The sequence below is a fragment of the Typopeltis vanoorti genome, chromosome 4 (genome assembly GCF_054136105.1).
Source record: "Typopeltis vanoorti isolate ZY-2024b chromosome 4, IOZ_Tvanoo_1.0, whole genome shotgun sequence".
In the NCBI taxonomy this organism is placed as follows: domain Eukaryota; kingdom Metazoa; phylum Arthropoda; class Arachnida; order Uropygi; family Thelyphonidae; genus Typopeltis; species Typopeltis vanoorti.
This window is the reverse complement of record NC_143552.1, coordinates 31,901,998-31,921,395: the sequence shown is the minus strand read 5'-3', so window position 1 is coordinate 31,921,395 and position 19,398 is coordinate 31,901,998. Positions and strand designations below refer to the sequence as shown.

Here is a 19,398-nt window from a genome sequence, read left to right as displayed (position 1 = left end):
ATCCCACTAACTATATCTTCTTCCATCAGCCATGTTTCACTAATGCCAATAACATGTGGCCAGGAAGAGCCAATCAAGGCCAAAAATTCTTCCTTCTTGTTCCTAATACTCCTGGCATTAGTATACATGAAATGCAGTGATCCCTTAGTCCCATCCCTATATTGATACGTTATTCTAAATGACCCATTCCCATTTTTTGTCCTTAGTGCTGGCTCGGGTACATTATATACATTCTTACACTCATCTGTCTCACTGATGTCTGCATATCCATTCCCCCCCCCCTCCTTGGTAGTTCTAGTTTCCCTGGTTTTGCACATCCATTTTCACTTCATTCAGCATCATTCTTCCCAGTCTCTGCACACCAAGTCCATTCAAATGCAGGCCATCCATCTTGTATAAGTCCTTTCGCCCTTCAAACTCATTCCACACCACACCGTCTGCATAACCTACGCATAATGTCATTTGCAATTATGGCCCTCCTCCTAAACTCCTCTCTGTCATACCGCGGCAACAGACTAACCATTCTAACTCTGTCACTCTTTTCTTTTGCTACCTTTAACAATACTTTCAAGTCCTCTCTCATAAAAAATTTATCACCTTTCAATTCATTTGTACCCGTCACAATTATTAATTCTTTCACCCTCTGTTTTTGCACTCTAATACTCTCACTTAAATCCTTAAATTTTGCACCCGTTTAGTACGATTTAGTTACACTGCCATCTATCACCCCTCTTAATAACGAGTCACCATACAACTCTTTCCTTCATTTCAGAAACTCTCTCATTCTTGCACTGTTTTTTTACGTTATCCGAATCGCTCTGGAAAGAGTTTTGCAGGTGCTCTAATTGCCGCTGTGCATTTTGTATCACTGCACGCAACCTAGCAATCTCACTTCGTACAGATAATTCCTCATTATTTTTATCATTTAAACCATTTTCTCTCTCAGTATGGTTGCTTTCACTCTTTCTTAGATCATCGCTCTCATTACCATCTTGTACATCGCAATTCTCTATCAAGCCACTATTTTCACTCACATTCTGGCAATTCTGGCTTTCTTCAACCATAACTATCTCACTACCTGACACATACTTCAACTCCTCACTTTGCTTACATTTTCTACACATTCTCCCACCACTATCACTTTCAATCCAAATTCCAGCCTCATTTGGGAATGCATACATCCCACACACATCACATTGGACGAACTCTCTCACATTATAGTTTTTGTACAATGGCGTCGTATTTTTGGACGCCATTATCTTACATCGCATTGCCGTCATCTTCAAATCTATGAAACGTAATGTTATATACTAAATTAAATAACGTAATTCATACCAAAATCCCACAGACACAACAAGCTACCAAAATTAGGCAATATTACGTTATGATTTTAACCTATATTCTAATTTTTACTCAAAATTGTACTTAGCTTTCGGGAGCTCTCTGAAAACACAACCATCTGTCTGATGAATATGATTGCATTAAATTTCCCAAAATTCAGGCACCATTAATTTTTCAACCCACTCAACAATCAAGGCTGACTACTAGCACTCACTCTATCAGACTTTAGGCTTCTAGTCTACCATTTTCCACTTATTGTTTGTATGTGGGGGAACAACCTCCTACATCATTGTTCTCCACCTGTTATGAGCTGCAAAATCTCTTGTGTGTGTGTGTGTGTGTCCTATAAGATCCCTGTTATCAACTTGTATGGTTCTATCATATCTCTTGTGTTATTGAGACTTTGAAGGCCACATTCTTACATAATCGCAATTTCACCAGATATAATTTCAGTTATCTCATCTCCTCTGAATCCAGATAACCTTATTTCACACATTTAAGATGTGGGCTTATCAAAGGCTTGTGAAATGGGAGTGTAAATTAGTGTTCTCTTCAACATCATTGATCTGATGTGACTTAACCACCTTTAGACATTGTTAGCTCTAAACTTTACTAGCTGTGAAACTTCCTCAGCGACTTGTAGCAATTCACCATTATACTCTGCTTGCAATGTCCTCAATTTAGATTGCATATCTTACATTTAACAACATTGAAGTGATGTTCACTGTTATTTGTCTATAAAAGTTTCTTCAGATCAACTTACAAGAATTCCTTATTAGTAATGCCTCTTATCATCCTCCCTGACTTTGCATCATTGACAAATAATTGTCTCTGTCCAGATCAACCCCAGTATCAAAGAATATCTCATTCTTTGATACAAGTCATTTAATATACAAATTAGACAATACCAAAATAGAGAACCATGCTGGTCACTCTGCTTTATTTAGACTTTACATCTTCATACATTGTCTCTGATACATGTCATTCAGCCAGTAATCTACTATCCATGTCATAAGTCTATTTTGCCTTCCCATCAATTGTAGAGTAGGGCCAAGGCATCTATCAGATGCTTCGGCCCAATCCAAAACTGTTACAGTTTATCCATTCCTCTTATCCAAACTCTACAGTCATTGTGCTGTTACAAAACATGAGCAAATTGCTAAAGCCATGCAGTTCTCTCTATAGGGATCAAAATGCTATCTACCAGACCTCTGAATATAGATTCTAATTATCCTCTCTAACATCTTAATGCCCACTCCAGAAATACTGACTGAGGTATAGTTGCTTATCTCAAGCACTGGCCTTGTATAATGGAATTATTTTGCTCTTCAACTCAAGTTGAATAAACAAATCAGTGTGCACTTATTCTCTTGCACATTCCTTCAGCACCTTTGCCAGTACCCCATCTAATATCAAGTGTTCAAATCAAGCTCTTATAATAGCCTTAATTATCTCCACCTCATCAGCCTCTATTCTTTTGTCCAGCTTTATTCAAGCATCCAGAAAGTTAAGGGGGTCTTCCTGAGGTAGATTTTTTTTATTAAAATGATTGCTCTACACCTGTGCTATTTCTTAAAGCATTTGACACTTTTCCATTTTCTGCATTCCTTAAGGTTATTCTTCCATGATAATTTTTCTTACTTGCCATATGAAAAAAAAAAAAAATTCTCTTGGCTTCTTTTGCCTTTTTGGCCATCTTCTTTTCATAGTCTGTTTTTTTTTTTTTTTTTTTTTTTTTGGTTCTTTACCATAGCTATAATCCTCCTAGTTTGCATGCTTTTCTTAATCAGAAATAGCAGAGGGGAAAAACACTTACCTCATTTATATATAGCTTCTCAGATGCTGTTGCTAGATTTGATATTCTTGTACTCGAAGTCACTTCCATCATATGTTGCTTAAGATAGTTATTCCTCAGTAATTGTATAAATTCTCTTTCCCTTGTCATGCATGCTTTCTCTTCACTCCAGTCTGTATCATTATAATTGAAGTTGTCCATAAGTATAGTTTTACTTGCATTATAAGCTTTATCTGCAGGCCTCTTCAGACGACCCTGGCCTGTAGTAGTAAACAACTATGTATTTTTTTTGTTCTGTTAGCCTCTACCTCACACCAAACATCCTTGAATCCATTGTCTGAATCTCATGCTACCACCACCACCTCCATTCAGAATTGCACTCCCTCTGCAGTCTTTAGCAATATTAACTCACCCTGTCTTATCTGTTCTCCCTGAATACACTCTACCCATCACATTCTATTCCTGTATGAATATCCTCTAACCTTCTCAAGAATTTCTCACTTTCATTTCTGATGCTTCTGGCATTAGTAAGCTTGCATGATAACTAACTACCATGCTGATGTGTATTCAAATAACTCTTTAAATCTGACTTATTCCAATAAGAAGCTTGAATTAATTCATCAACCAAATTTTTTATCCCAACTACCAGTATTTTTCTTCTTACAAAACTGGTCCCACCATTCTTGGCATCATCTCTCTCCCATACTGTTTTTCTTTCTCTCTCTCTCTCTCTCTCTCTCTCTCTCTTTTTCTCTCTCCATCCATCCAAGGAACACCAACTCTTACTAACTAGCTCTCCAGGATGTAATCAATAACAATGAGCTGATTGATATCTTCAATCATCTGCTATAACTACAGATAGTGGAAGCATTATAGAAGATCATGATGAAATCCTCTTATATGCCTTGCAGTACTATAAAAACTTATACCAAGCTAACCCAACATCCATCGACCACTGATAAAATTCTCTCTGATGTGAAAAGACTCCTATCAGTAATGTGGCATAAGACAAAACTCCCCATCATGCTACATGATTTGGCAACTGCCTGCACCTCTTTACCGAAAGACAAATCTCCTGGCATAGACAGGCTCACCACTGAATATTACCAATCCTAGACACAGCTTGGACCTATCCTCTACCAAATATATGTCAAAGCCAATATCAATTTCTTCCCACCCGATATGACAACTGTTAAGCTTATCCCAAAGAGAGGAGATGCTACAAAATTAGGAAACTGGCAACACATCTCCATCATTAACACCAACTGTAAAATAATATCAAAAGCCCAACAAACTTAAACCTGCACTGAAATCAAAATAATAGACAGGCACCAAACAGCTATTCTATCCCTGGACAATCCACCCACGGAAATCCAAACGTCATAAGGGATCTGATAAGCATAGCTAACAACAACAGTGAAACAGTGTGTCTTGTAACACTAGATCAAAAAATCTTTGACTGCATTGAACATCTCTTCCTATTCAACTGCTTTGAAAGCCTTCAGCTTTGGCTTGGGTATCATTCACTCCATTAAGATGTTATGTGTTAAAGCATACTTTTGCATGAAAATAAACAACAAGCTCACCATATCTGTACCATACAGTAGAGGTATTAAACAAGGCTATCCGCTTTCCGGTCTGCTTTACACAATTGCTATAGAGCCAGAAATCTGACAACATGTGCTGATAATGTTAATTATATCCTGCAAACAGGAGGATTTCTATAACATACAAACTGCATCAACAATACCAAGCAGTCTCAGGCACCACTCTAAATGCACATAAAACTACAGGGCTGTGATGTGGCAAATAGAAAAACTGAACTGATTCCCCTATGTCTAGTCACTGGTCTGCAGAGGGAAACAAATACCTGGGAATTTACCTAGGAAACATGCCCTCTTACATGGATAAGAACTGGGATATGCTCATTAAATTTCAAACAAGTACTGGGAAAGTAGGCAGTAATATGAGCTCTGCCTCCACAAGAGGGAGAGCAATAATTTTTAACCAAATAGCTACTAGTGTCCTTTGGCATACACTAAAAATTCTCATGCCGGCAGTGCAATTTATGAAATGAATACAGTCAACCATCTGTCGATTCATATGGAACCAATTTTAAGAATCTCCACAACCTTAAGAATGACAACAGTGCACATGCCAGTGAGTCAATCCTTTCCTGCATGGAGCTGGGAAGGCTTTTCTCTGAGCCTTACCTGGTACTTTCCAAAATCACTTGCAAATTTGGAATATGGGAATCAGGCCGAACATATACATACTGTGAAATCTGATTTTCAAGCTACTATGCCTTATAGCATAACAGAAGAGGAGCTCAGTCTGCCTGATGCAGAAGATCCAGTGCCTATCTTTTTGATAAAAACCAACAGTGCATGGGAGAGACTTACACCCTGCAATATGAACAAAATCTACAGCACTCTAATACAGCAGTCCAACCTTGGTACTTCATTGGAAAATCCTGTATCATTCCACCAAAACTCTTTCACTCTGGGACTATTGCACAAGAGCCACTAAACCTGACGCAGATATTCAGTGGAAAATGTGGCATGATGCACTACCCGCTCCAACTATATTAGAGAAATTCAACCCAGATTTTTCAGATAACTGTCTGCTCTGCTACTGAGCAGGAATAGTCTGGCATATCTACTTAGATTGCCCTGTCAACACCTAATTAATCCTTTTAATCTCAGGAAACTGTAGCATTAGGCTGTGGTTGTTTCCATACAGAAGAGGAATATCTCAATCTTGTCCATCATCATCAAATTCCTGACATGTTCCCTCAAGGAGTGTAAAGGATATGATAGTACCATATGAAACTTACATCATTACTAACTTTCTATCTACAATTTTCTTTCAAATCAATCCATTATCTGAAAAGACTTGAACATTATCCGATCTTATATTTCTATCTTCTAAGGCACTTTTTATTGTATCAATCCACCTATATCTTGGTCTTTCTCTGGGTCTTTTTCCTGCCAACCTGGCAGAGAACACTTGTTTTGCTACTCTTTCCACTCCCATTCTGTTTCAGTGACCATACCACCTGAGATTAGCTCTGCTAACACATTTCTGAATGCTAGCAGTGGCAAGTTCTTTCTAATATCATTGTTTTTAATATGATATTGCCATTGATGCCATCTGTTCACATCCCTCATCTTTCTCAAGACTCTTATATCTGTGGTCTGTAGTCTTTGGTTAAGTGTTTTATTTCTAACCCAGCTCTCAGCTCCATAAAGTAAAATTAGTTTCAACACTCTCTTGTATATAGCTAATTTAGTGTTTTGACTAATTTCTCTCTTATTTCATATAAATTTATTCATTTGACTTCCCACCATACCAGCTTTGTTGATTCTGTTGTCTATTCCATATTTAATTTACCATCGTCACTAAAAATTGTGCCTAAGTAGCTGAAATGTTTTACTTGTTCTATAGGTTTTTCATTCACAATGCAGTTGATATATTCAATGCTTCTGCCTGTTTTCATTTTTAATGTCTTGTTATTGCTGACCTTCATACCATATCTATTACAACAGTTATTCAATTTAGTTGGAATCTCACAGACTTGTAGCAGATTTATTTAGAAGTATAACATTGTCCGCTTAAAGAGCTGAGATTAACATTTCCAATTTTGATATCAAGTTTAATACCACTTTCCTTCATAATGTGATTCATATAGATAATGAATAACAGAAGGGATAATGTACATCCTTGTTTGACACCAGATTTATATTAGAAATTGTAAATTAAATTTAATGTTAAAAATTTAACATTAAATCATCTTCCTGTGCTGACTTACAACTCAAATAAAGACCAAGTATTGCTTGATATATGTTCCATTGACACCATACAGCTGTAGTGTTTTTAATAGCTTCTCTCTCTCTCTCTCTTTTGGCACCTTGTCACATGCTCTTTCCAGATCTACAAAACTTGAATGCAGATGTTTGTTATGTTCCCATGATTTCTCAATTATTTGTTATAAAGTCAAAATCTGATCATGACAGCCCCTATTTGGCCTGAATAAAGCTTATTCTTCACCAAGCTTCCCCTTCCACAATCCTTCTCAACTGATTCTCAAGTATACTTGCATAAATTTTACCAGGAACACTCAATAGAGAAATACCACTGTAATTCTCACATTCAGTTTTATTTCTCTTTTTATATATGGGTACTATGAGAGCTCTACTCCAATCATCTGGATTTCTTTCCTCTGTCCAGGCCTTCTGAACTATGCATTGTAGCCACATCATCTACTCCAGCTGCCTTTCCATATTTCAGGCTTTTGATAGCTTTTTCTACTTCAAGTATGGATGTTGTTGTTCCCCTTTTACTATCCTATAATTGTTAATTACTCTATACTATAATTAATTACTAAAATTTTTTTCTTGTTTGTAATAAATTTCTTACTATATGTGATATCGCCCAAATACAAGGTATCTAAGCTCTTGCTTTCCTTTGTGTCCTAAAACATTTATATTTTTTAGTTGTGCCATCAGTGCATTGAATGGCAATTTCAGACAACTGAGTTTTCAATGAGCAAAAGTTTATTATACACATAAGCACAATACGATACATTAAAATTCATTAAAACTTAATCCAGAAGAGAACAGACTCTAAATTACTCCAAGCTTATGAGGAGGGAAGTGATGGGACTGACTATGCAGATATCTGTTGGTATGTGTGGGTTTTCTATCTATCGATATTTTGAGTTTACCAGAAGAGCGGGGTCAGTTTGACATCAAGAAAAGGCAGAGAATTATCCGTTTCATGCTCGGTAGTAAACAACGTTTTGATGTCCACTATTGAGATGTTCAAGGAAAACCATAAGGGAATCATGTCCATGCCTCCAAATAATGAAGACATCATCTACATACACCAAGGCTATCTCTTCCTTTATTTTAACACCTAAAGTTTGGAAACGCTATGTAGATGATGTCTTCATCTCTTCTGGATGACCCAAATGAACTTCTTACAGAAATAACCATCTCAAAACTTCTTTCAAAGTTAATGGATATTCCAAGAGAATCATTGAAAGATTCCTTCTTAATCCTCCTGGACATCGCTCAGAAGAAACAAATAGATTCAAAGGCAATATATCTATTCCTTGCATAAGTACAGTTTTACATAAATTAGCAATAGTTCTAAGAAAATATAATATCACAACTTTGTTCACTCCACTTCCAAAAATCTGTTTCTTAATAAGCCACCCAAAGCCTTGTCATCATCATCTTAAATACCCTGGTGTATATAAAATATTGTGTGATTGTGATATTCCTTATTTTGGACAGACAGACAAATCTGTCGAATTGCATATGGAAGAACACATGAGGGACATTACTTACAAGAGACAGCGAGCCAGTGCATTATCAAGTCATATCCTTTTCTCGGCTAATCCTAATGATGAAAGCCAAAGTCACACAGTCTGCTGGGAAAAATCTACTAACATCTTCCGTTGCAATGATGAACTAGAGAGAAAAATCTTGGAATCTAGGGAAGTCATCTTCAATCCTGTTCATCTAAATGATAACTTGAGCTACAACCTCCCAGATAGTCATTCAGCTGTAATCATGTACTGGCGTTCTCGAGATGCTACTAGCATGCACTTTCCCAACAATACAACAAACGAAAGAACAGCTTTAAATACAACCAAAGCGTCGTCGTCATCATCATCAAATTCCTGCCATGTACCCTCAAGGGGTGTACAGGATATGATAGTACTACATGAAAAAAATTACATCATTACTAACTTCCTATCTATAATTTTCCTCCAAATCAGTCTGTTACTTGTCAAGACTCCAACATTATCAGATCTTATATTTCTATCGTTTAAGGAACTTCGTACCGTATCAATCCACCTATATCTTGGTCTTCCTCTGGGTCGTTTTGCTGCCAACCTGGCAGAGAACACTTGTTTTGCTAATCTTTCTTCGCCCATTCTGTTTAAGTGACCATAACACCTGAGATTAGCTCTGCTAACACATTCCTGGATGTTGACAATGTCAAGTTCTTTCCTAATATCCTCATTTTTAATATGATATTGCCATTGATGCCATTTGTTCATGCCTATAATCTTTCTCAGGACTCTCATATCTGCGGTCTCTAGTCTTTGGTCAAGTGTTTTACTTCTGACCCAGCTCTCAGATCCATAAGTTAAAACTCGTTTGAACACTGTCTTGTATACAGCTAATTTAGTGTTCCGACTAATTTCTCTCTTATTCCATATGAATTTATTCAGTTGACTTCCTACCATACCAGCTTTGTTGATTCTGTTGTCTATTTCTATATTTAATTTACCATCTTCACTAAAAATCGTGCCTAAGTAGCTGAAATGTTTCACTTGTTCCACAGGTTCTCCATTCACAACACAGTTGACATTTTCAATGATTCTGCCTATTTTCATTGTCTTTGTCTTTTTAATGCTGACCTTCATACCATATCTATTACAACAGTTATTCAATTTAGTCAGGGAATCTTGCAAACTTGTAGCTGATTTATTTAGAAGTATAACATCATTCACATAAAGCAAAGAGCTGACATTAACATCTCCAATTCTGATATCATGTGTAATACCACTTTCCTTCATAATTTGATCCATATAGATAATGAATAAGAGAGGGGATAATGTACATCCTTGTCCGACAATAGATTTAACATTAAACCATCTTCCTGTACTTCCTTCAATTCTAACTGCTGACTTACAACTCAAATAAAGACTAAGTATTGCTTGATATAATGCCCCATTGACACCATATAACTGTAGCGTATTGAATAGCTTCTCTCTTGGCACCTTGTCATGTGCCTTTTCCAAATCGACAAAACTTAAATACAGATCTCTGTTATATTTTCATGCTTTCTCGACTATTTGTTGTAAAGTGAAGATCTGATCCTGACAGCCCCTATTTGGCCTGAATCCAGCTTGTTCTTCACCAAGCTTTTCTTCCACAATTCTTCTCAACCGTTTCTCAAGTATACTTGCATAGATCTTGCCAGGAACACTTAGTAGAGAAATACCTCTATAATTCTCACATTCAGTTTTATTTCCCTTTTTATATATGGGTACTATAAGAGCTCTACTCCAATCATCGGGAATTCGTCTCTCTGTCCAGGCTTTCTGAACTATGCAGTGCAGCCACTGTAAGACTCATACCACCATACTTCAGCATTTCTGGTCAAATATCATCTACTCCTACTGCCTTTCCACATTTCAAGCCTTTGATGGCTTTTTCGACTTCAAGTATGGATATGTAATCCTGACTGCATGCCTGGTCAGTGTGTTTTATCACTGTGCTGTCATCGCTGCTTGTTTCATTTAGCAGTTTTTCAAAGTAATTACTCCATACTTCAAGGATATCTTTTTCTCCTGTTTTCATCTCACCTTTATCATCTCTAATTTCTTTTACAGCACTCTTTCCTCCATTCCTAAGCTTCTTCAACAACCTCCAGAATATTTTGCGACCTTCTTGATATTTATTTTCTATATTCTTGCCAAAGTCCTCCCATGACTTTTGTTTAGCTAGTTTTACACACTGTTTAGCTTTCTTACATTTGTCTCTGTATTCTGTAAGAGTAAAAGCTGACTTATTTGCCAGGAACTTTTGATATGCTTTCTTCTTTTCCTTCACTGCCTCTTAAACTTCCTGTGTCCACCAGAGAGTTCTGATTTTTTTATGCTTGCACACAACCTCACCACATGTCTCTCTGGCAGAATCAATCAATGTTTTCTTCAGAGTTTGCCACTGAATCTCCAAGGTTTGATTCCTGTTCTCAAACTCTTTCATTTTTTCTTCAATAATCTTTCTGTATTTTAGTCTACAGTTCACATCTGAGAGCTGCTCAACTTTTATTCGCTTTAAAACTTTCTTTCATGTTTTTCTTTTCAATATGAAATTCAATTTTATCTTGCTCAAGACTAAATAGTGATCACTTCCAATTTCAAATCCTCTGTACACTCTGGTGTTCTGCATCAGGGAGAAAACATCACTATCAACAATAACATAGTCAATGAGACTTTTCTTATTCCTAGCCTCTTCTCTCCATGTGAATTTGTGCACATTTTTATGTTGGAACATGGTGTTAGTAATAACCAGTCCATGTCCTGAGCAGAAATCCAACAGATATTTGCCATTATTATTAGCTTTGCTCTTTTCTCCAAATTTTCCCAAAATATTTTTGTATGTCTCACAGTCATTTCCTACTCTGCTATTTAGATCCCCAACAAGGACCAACTTTTCCTTTTTCATTGTGTCAGTTGCTTTTTCTAAAGCCTCAAACAACCACAACGTTTTAATATCAATTATGTATAGAGACTCTCTATGTTGTTCATAGTTTATTTAAGCCTCAGTGTTTTAGTGTCTTTTCTTTCTTTTATAATGTCACCTGATGAAGGCTGTTACAAGTCGAAACTAGTCGTGTTTTAACATTAAAACCTTTTTACTTAAATCTCAGTTTTAGTCATTCAATTCTTTAAAAAAAATTATATATATATAATTGTTTTAAAAATAAATTTAGGAAATTTTACCTTAGCTACTTAGGTGGTGCTCTGTGAATATAATAGTTATTGTTTAATTAGCCTTTGTACTTGTACTGATGATGCCTGTAATACTCAGCTAAAAATTCTATGAATAAAGAATATTTTACACGAGTTAATTCCGGTATTATAACAGTAAGTGATATATCTACTCATGGTATTTCATTACTGAAATTTTCCCTGATTGTCATTGCCTGAATTTAACATTTTGTATTTATTGCCCAGAAAGATCTCACCAGTTGTCTTTTTTGTTTGTCACCCCTATTATGTCACTGGTACTCATTCATTTCCTCCCATTTGTTTGCCATTCAGGCTTCTTATGTTGGTAGTACTGATCTTGAACTCTGATGTTGAGTTGGCGTGTGTTTTCAGATTTGTGCCAGTAGCTGACTTTTCACTGTTCTGCCTGGTTCCCTGGGTGAACAGTTTCAATTTAAACTTTTCATGGAAAAGTTTGAACCATGAAGTTGTGCTTTGAACCAGATGCAGTTATAATAAGAAGCCATTTGATACAGTGCATGTCTCAAGAGACACATTTTGTTTAAAACTTCCTTTAGATTTTTTAGTTATTGAAAAATTAATTATAGTATAGATATGCACTTAAATATAGCAACAAAAATATAAGTTTTAAGAAAAAAGCTAATCAGGATTTAATAAAGTGACTCATAACCCCCCCCTCCCCCAGACCTTTTATATATCCCTAGGGATACACATATCACACTCTGGGGAAACACTGATCTAAAGGATAGGGTGACAAAACTTCCTTTAATCAAAATTATATAAATTATGCATCTTCAGTCCTGATGATTTCATTTGGAATTACCCTAAGATTAAAAAAAAAAAAAAAATTATATTCCATTTAGTTTTAATAATGTTATGATAATTTTTTCAGAGTTATGGATATCCAGTGGGACAACTTGGTGATCTCTTACTAGAGCTTCATAATCGGTATAATGAAATTTTGCTGAAACAGTGGGCTGGAATTTTTCAGAAGATATTTGAAGATGATAATTATCACCCAATTGAAGTGAAAAGAAAAGAAGAATTTCAGGCTATTATAAAAGTCTTCCCATATAGTGATACAGTGTTAGAAAAGGTATTATTCTTACACCACTTTGATTATATTTTAAAAAGATTATGTTCAGTTCCAAAATTTTTGAAAACAGTAACAATTAAAAATCCATATTTTTTAGTATATATGTTAAAGTGGAAAATGTTTTGTTTGTAAATAAGCAATAGCAAAACCCAGTTTTTAATAGTGTATGTGACGAGGGGCATTTCAACAGTAATGCTTTCATTGTGATAGTCCCATCACCTGAGAAAGAGAAATAGAGATATGAGTAAAAGAAAAAGAAATGTCTGAACCGTCTCCTGTATTTTTAGGTACAAGTTCTCAATATATCCCCCCCCCTTCCCCTCTATCAATACATTTTCTTCACTCTATAACAAGTTTTTCCAAAGCCATCACAGTTAAATAACAGATGTTTCCAGAACCATTTTCTCATTTCTGCTTTGACTTTTCAATCATTTTAAAATGTTTTCCCTTAAGATATCCTCAATTTAAGAAATAATTAGAAGTCAGAATGAGCCAACTCCAGGCCATACTGTTTCACAACTTCAAATGTAATCTTTTGTAGCTGTCAGAGTTTTCTGTTTACACTCCTGATCATCACTTATGTATCATTCTTCTTCAAGGAATATGACATTTCCCCTTGTAATTAATGGGAACCATTTAAAATTGCAGTAGACACAAGAAAAGAGCTAAAGTCCTAATTTGCACTTTACTGTTGGATAATGAGAAGTTTTGTGTTGAGTTGGAAACTGTCTTAAAATAATTGTCATTTAATCCTGTGTGGAAAAGCATCTATGGCACAGTCCGCCACACCAGACTTTCTGTAATATTGGTTGCAATGTATTTGTTATATTCTCCATGGTGGATGTCAGCTAATCTTCCTATCTATTCATACTAATTCAATTCACAGGTACAAGATTACTTCATAAATTTTTGGACATGTTAGAGCAGGGTTTGGCACATTACAGCCTGCGGAGTTGATCCGGCCCACTGCATGTTATTGTATGTCCTGCAAGTTAAGGATAGTTTTTAATGAATATTGTAAGAGAATCATGGAATGCAGTAATAGAGTAGTGTTAATGAGATGCAGCCATGTCCATTAGCTTGCATGTTGTCTGTAGCTTTCAACCACATATAGTTGTGGCAGTTACTGTATGTTGCACTCCTGTCCCCACGTGCTGCCATTTTTGTGTGTTATTTTTTTTTATGTGATTCCCAAACATGAAAGGTTATTAGTAAACCTATAGTACTTTTGTACCATGGGTGGGCTAAGGATTTTTTGTTCCCATTTGTATCTATATATATATTGTATTGGTTAAAATTATTTTTTACATAATCTGAAAATCCTGCTCTAGAGACCAAACATGAAACTTTTTTGAGTCTCTTCAGGCCTCCAATCAGCAGTGTGGTAGTTTTACATTGGGTGATGAAATTCATCTCTCACCTAAAGACAATCACAGACATCCATGCCCATATCAGAATTCAAACTCACAACCTGCCAGATTTCAAGCCAGCATCTTCAGAGCATAGTTGCTTGTTACAGTATAACATGACAGTGAATACAGGAAGCAGTTCAAATTGTAACAGGCAAAAGATGCTGAGTCCTAATTTGGTGCTTTCTAATATTGTATTGTATAGAAGAATATTTTACTGTTGTTAGTTTGAAATTGTACTTAAGATAACTGTCTCTCAAATTATTGGGACATTAATGCAAACCCTACTTGTTGAGGTTTGAAGAGTGCTTCATAGCTATTATAATTGTAATCTAATTGTAATTTCTGTGTACCAATATCCAAAGCATCGTCTATCAATCCTGGCTTGCCATAATGATGGCAGCAAATATGTTTCTTGTTTTCTCCAAGACATAAGTCTGTGTTTTTAGATGCTGTAGCCATTGTCTGAAAAGTGTGGCCAAAAGACTACAGGAGAGGGCACCAAATTAGTACTCTAAGGTGTCTTGGTTGTACAAGGGTGGTTCCATAATTTTCTGGCCAATTTTTAGAGGTGATAAAAAGAAAACAACCATGTCACTTTCAACGTAATCTCCCTTTACTTCAACCCACTTTTCACATCTTTGAATTAACAATTCTTTGCCCTTTAAAAAATAGTCTGTACTTTTGTCTGCAAAATGGCCTAAAACTGCATCTTTCACCTCATTGTCATCTGCAAATTATCTTCCTCGAAGGTCTTTCTTCAGTTTCAAGAAGAGATAATAGTCATTGGGTGCTAGATCTAGGCTATAGGGTGAGTGTTCAATCTCCTGGAAACCACAGTCAATAGCCATATGGACTGGAGTATTGTTGTGAAGCAGGTGATCACCATGACTTAGCATTTCTCATCTCTTCTTTATGGCATCATGCAATTTGTGCAGGAGTGAAGCATAATATTCTGCATTCATGATGGTATTCCTTTCCTTGAAGTCAATCAAGAGAATTCCCTGGCAATCCCAAAAGATTGTTGCCATGATCTTCTTGGTGGACTGTGAGTGACCTTGACTTTTTTTGGCAGTGCTTCACCTGGTTTGCAACATTCCATGAAGTCCCTTTTGGAAAGAGGATCATAATAAAGGACCATGGTTTCATCCCCAGTGACAATGGATTTCAGCACTTCTCTCTGATTCCCTTGGCAAAGCTCTACAAACTTGCAGGAACAGGTCACACAATGCTCCTTTTGAATTGAAGATAGAAGTTTGGGCACCCACCTTGCACTGACCTTCATCATGTGAAGCTTCTCATGAATGATACAAAAGATGGTTGTTATAGAAAACCCTAACCTTGCTGAGATTTCGTTGGGCTTCAGCCATCTGTCATTGAGCAGTTCCTTCTCAACAAGAGACATTTTCCTCAGTCATCACTTCCACAGATCATCACAAGGATCATCTTCGATGCTCTCTCTTCCTAGGCGAAACTGTTTAGCCCATTCCTTCACAGTGGAAATGAAGGAGAAGCTTCCTGATAAATGCCATCCATCCAATGTTTGATAGCACTTGGAGAAAGCCCTTCTTTGGTGAAAAACTTTATCACAGCACCAGTGGCAGCTCGTGGCTTGAAATCATGGGGCTGCTGCCACTTTCGAAATATACATACTCTGTAAGTACAGTGTATATGTGTTTGGATAAAATATCAAAATTATGGTAAAAAATTAAACATGAAAAAATATTGTTTATTATCGATTAAAATTATACAGTTTGGTATAATTCAAAATTACTTAAAAATAAAATATATTCTTCTTGTTTTGTTTCATGAAAAAAAATTGTTTATTATCGATAAAATTATAGAGTTTAGTAAAATTCAAAATCACTTAAACATAAAATCCATTCCTTTAATTGTAATTAAAAGAATGGATTTACAATTTTTGGACATTACAATTAAATCCTTTAATTGTAATGTCCAAATATTTAAGGAGATAGAGTAAACAATAAGCACTATGAACACTCTACTACTGGTGCATACTGCATATAAACAGCACTGTAACTGCATGACGGACAGTGCTGCATTACACTAATAGCTCGCATCTCACTATTACATGCATATGCTTGCGTGCGTAGCATCGGCGCACCCAGGGAGGGGGGGAGGCAAGGGGTACTGGCACCCCTCCCCAAAAGAAAAAGGAAAAAAGACTAGAAAATTTTACAAAAATCTTTTCCTAATTAAAATTCTTTTTTTTTTTTTATTTGTGTTGTGTCTTCTATTTCTATACCACCTATGAATTAGCAGTCACATAAGGTGGGAATATCCTCTGGCTCTTGGGAATCACAGCCGTTGTGAACGCAAGGCGAACGAAGTAGTGCTCGAGTGATACTTTGTTTGCCAAGCCAGGCCAGAGATCACGGTATCATGTATTGGCGATCACTGCAGATGCTCAGTCATGGGTCGTATGCGATGCGTAATGTGTATTCTCAAATCGTCTACTCAACCCCCACCCCCCACCCCAAGATTAAATCTTGAGTACTCGGTCCCCTCCAAGATTAAATCCTGAGTGCGCCACTGGTGCGTAGCAATATGACACTGTGGTAAATACAGTGCTGCTAGAGTCCTTCACCCTCTTAAGTGATACAAGATGGACTTTTATTATTTTTTATACAAAATAAGAGAATTGTATAGGATTGTTGATGATAAAATTAAATATTACAAGCAAATATAAATAAATTAATAAATATATTTATATATTGAGAAAATTTGGGGGTTCCTCAGTTCCGCAGTGCCTATGCACGAGCCGCCCCTGCACAGCACAGTACTCAATTTTTAACATTACAGCCACTTAGCATGCCATGTGTTAGTCAAACGAGTGCCTCCAACTGAATGATGCAATTAGAGAGAGTTGAAACTGGTACACTAACCTTCCCATAGATGATGTTATGTATAGCATTTTAAAATTGGTGCAAATTTTGTATGTCAGGCCAGAAACTTTTGGAACCTACCTCGTATCCTGCACTCGTTCTTCCATATGTAGTTTAACAAATAGATCTTTGAAGATGCTAGTATGAAATCCAGTAAAATGTAAACTATTTAATAAATATGTCTGTGTGAATTATATTCTTTATATTTCTAGGTTTGAGTTAATGTCCAACACTTAAGCATGTCTACAAAATCCTTTATCTCTTGTTATCTTCAGATATATTTTTGATCTGATAGTCTGGAAATTGTATCAGTTATAATCAGCTATTTTGCTCCACTGATAAGATCTTAGGAATTTACTTGTATCAGTAGTGAAAATGAAAAATATGAACAAATATGAATAATGAATCTTGAGGTTCAACTAAACACAGTATCAACTTTTGGATTTTAGGTGAAAATGAATGCTTTCTTAGGGATTGCACTATTCTTCACTTCTATCCACCCAGCCACTAAAAGAATTACTTGGGAAAGTAACCTCATGAACATCCTGAATTAATTAATCTGAAGCTGTTCAAAATTCTTGCATCTCAAGATATACAGATTATAATCCAAAGAAATCTATAACTGAAATAACCATCTCCAGCCCATAGTGTGGATGCTGATTTTTCTCCTTTAGACTATATAAACTGTTAGCATATGACTAGTTCCCCCCCCTCCTCTCTCTCTCTCTGTGTATGCAGACACACTTGCTGACTTTTTACAGCAACAGTGGTTAAGGTACATAGAATGACTCCACAGAGGTGGCAGATGGCATTGCAACAGTACAACATGGAAAGAGCAGAAAAAAAAATCCAAAATGGTAATTTATGACATTCCTACATATTGCTTACAAATTTGAAGGCCTTCAAGATGTCTCTTCATTGAAGATGGAAGCAATTCTCCCCTGTTGTCATATCACTAACTGACACTAGAGGAATGGGAAAGAAGCTAGCCAATAAATGGCTCTTGCTCCTACACAAATGGACATCTATACCTAAAGGCAAAATATTGCAAAAAAAAAAAAAAAAAGTCGATTTGCCTCCCCTCCTCTTCCTTCATTTATTGCTTTCACTCTAGGCAATTACTGGTAGTATGTTGGGTTATTCTTTGCTAGTCAAAATTAGGAATCCTGATGTATATTAACAAGCATGAGACCAATATGGCTTACCAACAACAGCTTATAAAAAATCTTAATGTTTCGTCTGTTCCTAGAGTCTTCTAGAATGATAATGAACTTCAACTCTAAGCCTCTGCTGAGTATTAGTTTGAGGAAGTCAGAGAGAGAGTCAGTGGTCTTGAATGGTTAGCAAATTTGACAGAAATCAATCCTATGAAAACAAGCATGGTTTGGAATATGCAATGAGACTCTCCTCCATTCATGATGCCTTGCAGACATCATGTCTGTAGGTCTAACTGATATTGTTAACCTCTAGTGGAATCACTGCTACAGCAAGTAGAGGCATGCAGCATCCATATAAAAAGTAGTTCCACCTTTCTCCATCTTTCTCACATCTCCTAAGAATAAGCTTCCTTCTTTTGGCTTTTTTTTTGGAACTATACCAGATTCCTTGCCCTTGTGGCTTATCTTATTATGGACAAACTGAAAGATCTGCTTTTATATATCACAAAGAACATAAGTTTATATTAAATATCATGAGCCTGAACAGTGCATCCTTTTCCACCCTCCATAAAATGAAAAATTGCATCTACCAATATCCTGTTTGACCTTTTCAGAATTTGTAAATCTTGTAAATCTCAATCATATAACCCCTATTTCTTATGTTTGCTAATTTCTGCGGTCCACAAATTCTTAAATCTGTTTTTATAATCTGTATTTCACAATTCCATTATTGTCTTAATAACTCTCCATTTTATCAGAATCACCATGGAGACTAGGAGACCAGAACTGTATGCAATAGTCCAAGTGAGGTCTTATCAAGGACTTGTAAAAAGGCAAAACGATTTCTTTATCTTTACATATCAATGTTAGTTTCAGCATTGTAATTATCCTGTGAGTTGTATTTGCAACATTTGTTATATGGCCCTTGAATTTCAACTTCCTATCTACTAAAACTCCAAGATCCCTAGTCAGATTAATTTCTTCTAGCATAATCCCAACATTTATTATCCCAACAATATTAGATATCCAATCATGCCAAACTGCATTACTTTACATTTACTAATGTTGTATTGATAGCCATTTTGAGGACTTGAATGAGGTCTGTATGCTATTCCTGTTAAGAATGCTTTAATTTTTTCTGAGATGCCAGCGGCT

The 19,398-nt window shown here is 36.1% G+C and overlaps 1 protein-coding gene across 3 annotated transcripts in view; it reads left to right on the top strand.

Moving 5' to 3' along the window:
* The window catches only part of Sec15 (exocyst complex component Sec15), a 499,079-nt gene that overhangs the window by 258,969 nt on the left and 220,712 nt on the right, over positions 1–19,398 (top strand). For all 3 annotated transcript variants that reach the window (XM_090391741.1, XM_090391739.1, XM_090391740.1), the window contains one exon: positions 12,568–12,771. In XM_090391741.1, coding sequence (XP_090247867.1) covers positions 12,568–12,771 — 204 coding nt within the window. The remainder of the gene's footprint in view (positions 1–12,567; positions 12,772–19,398) is intronic.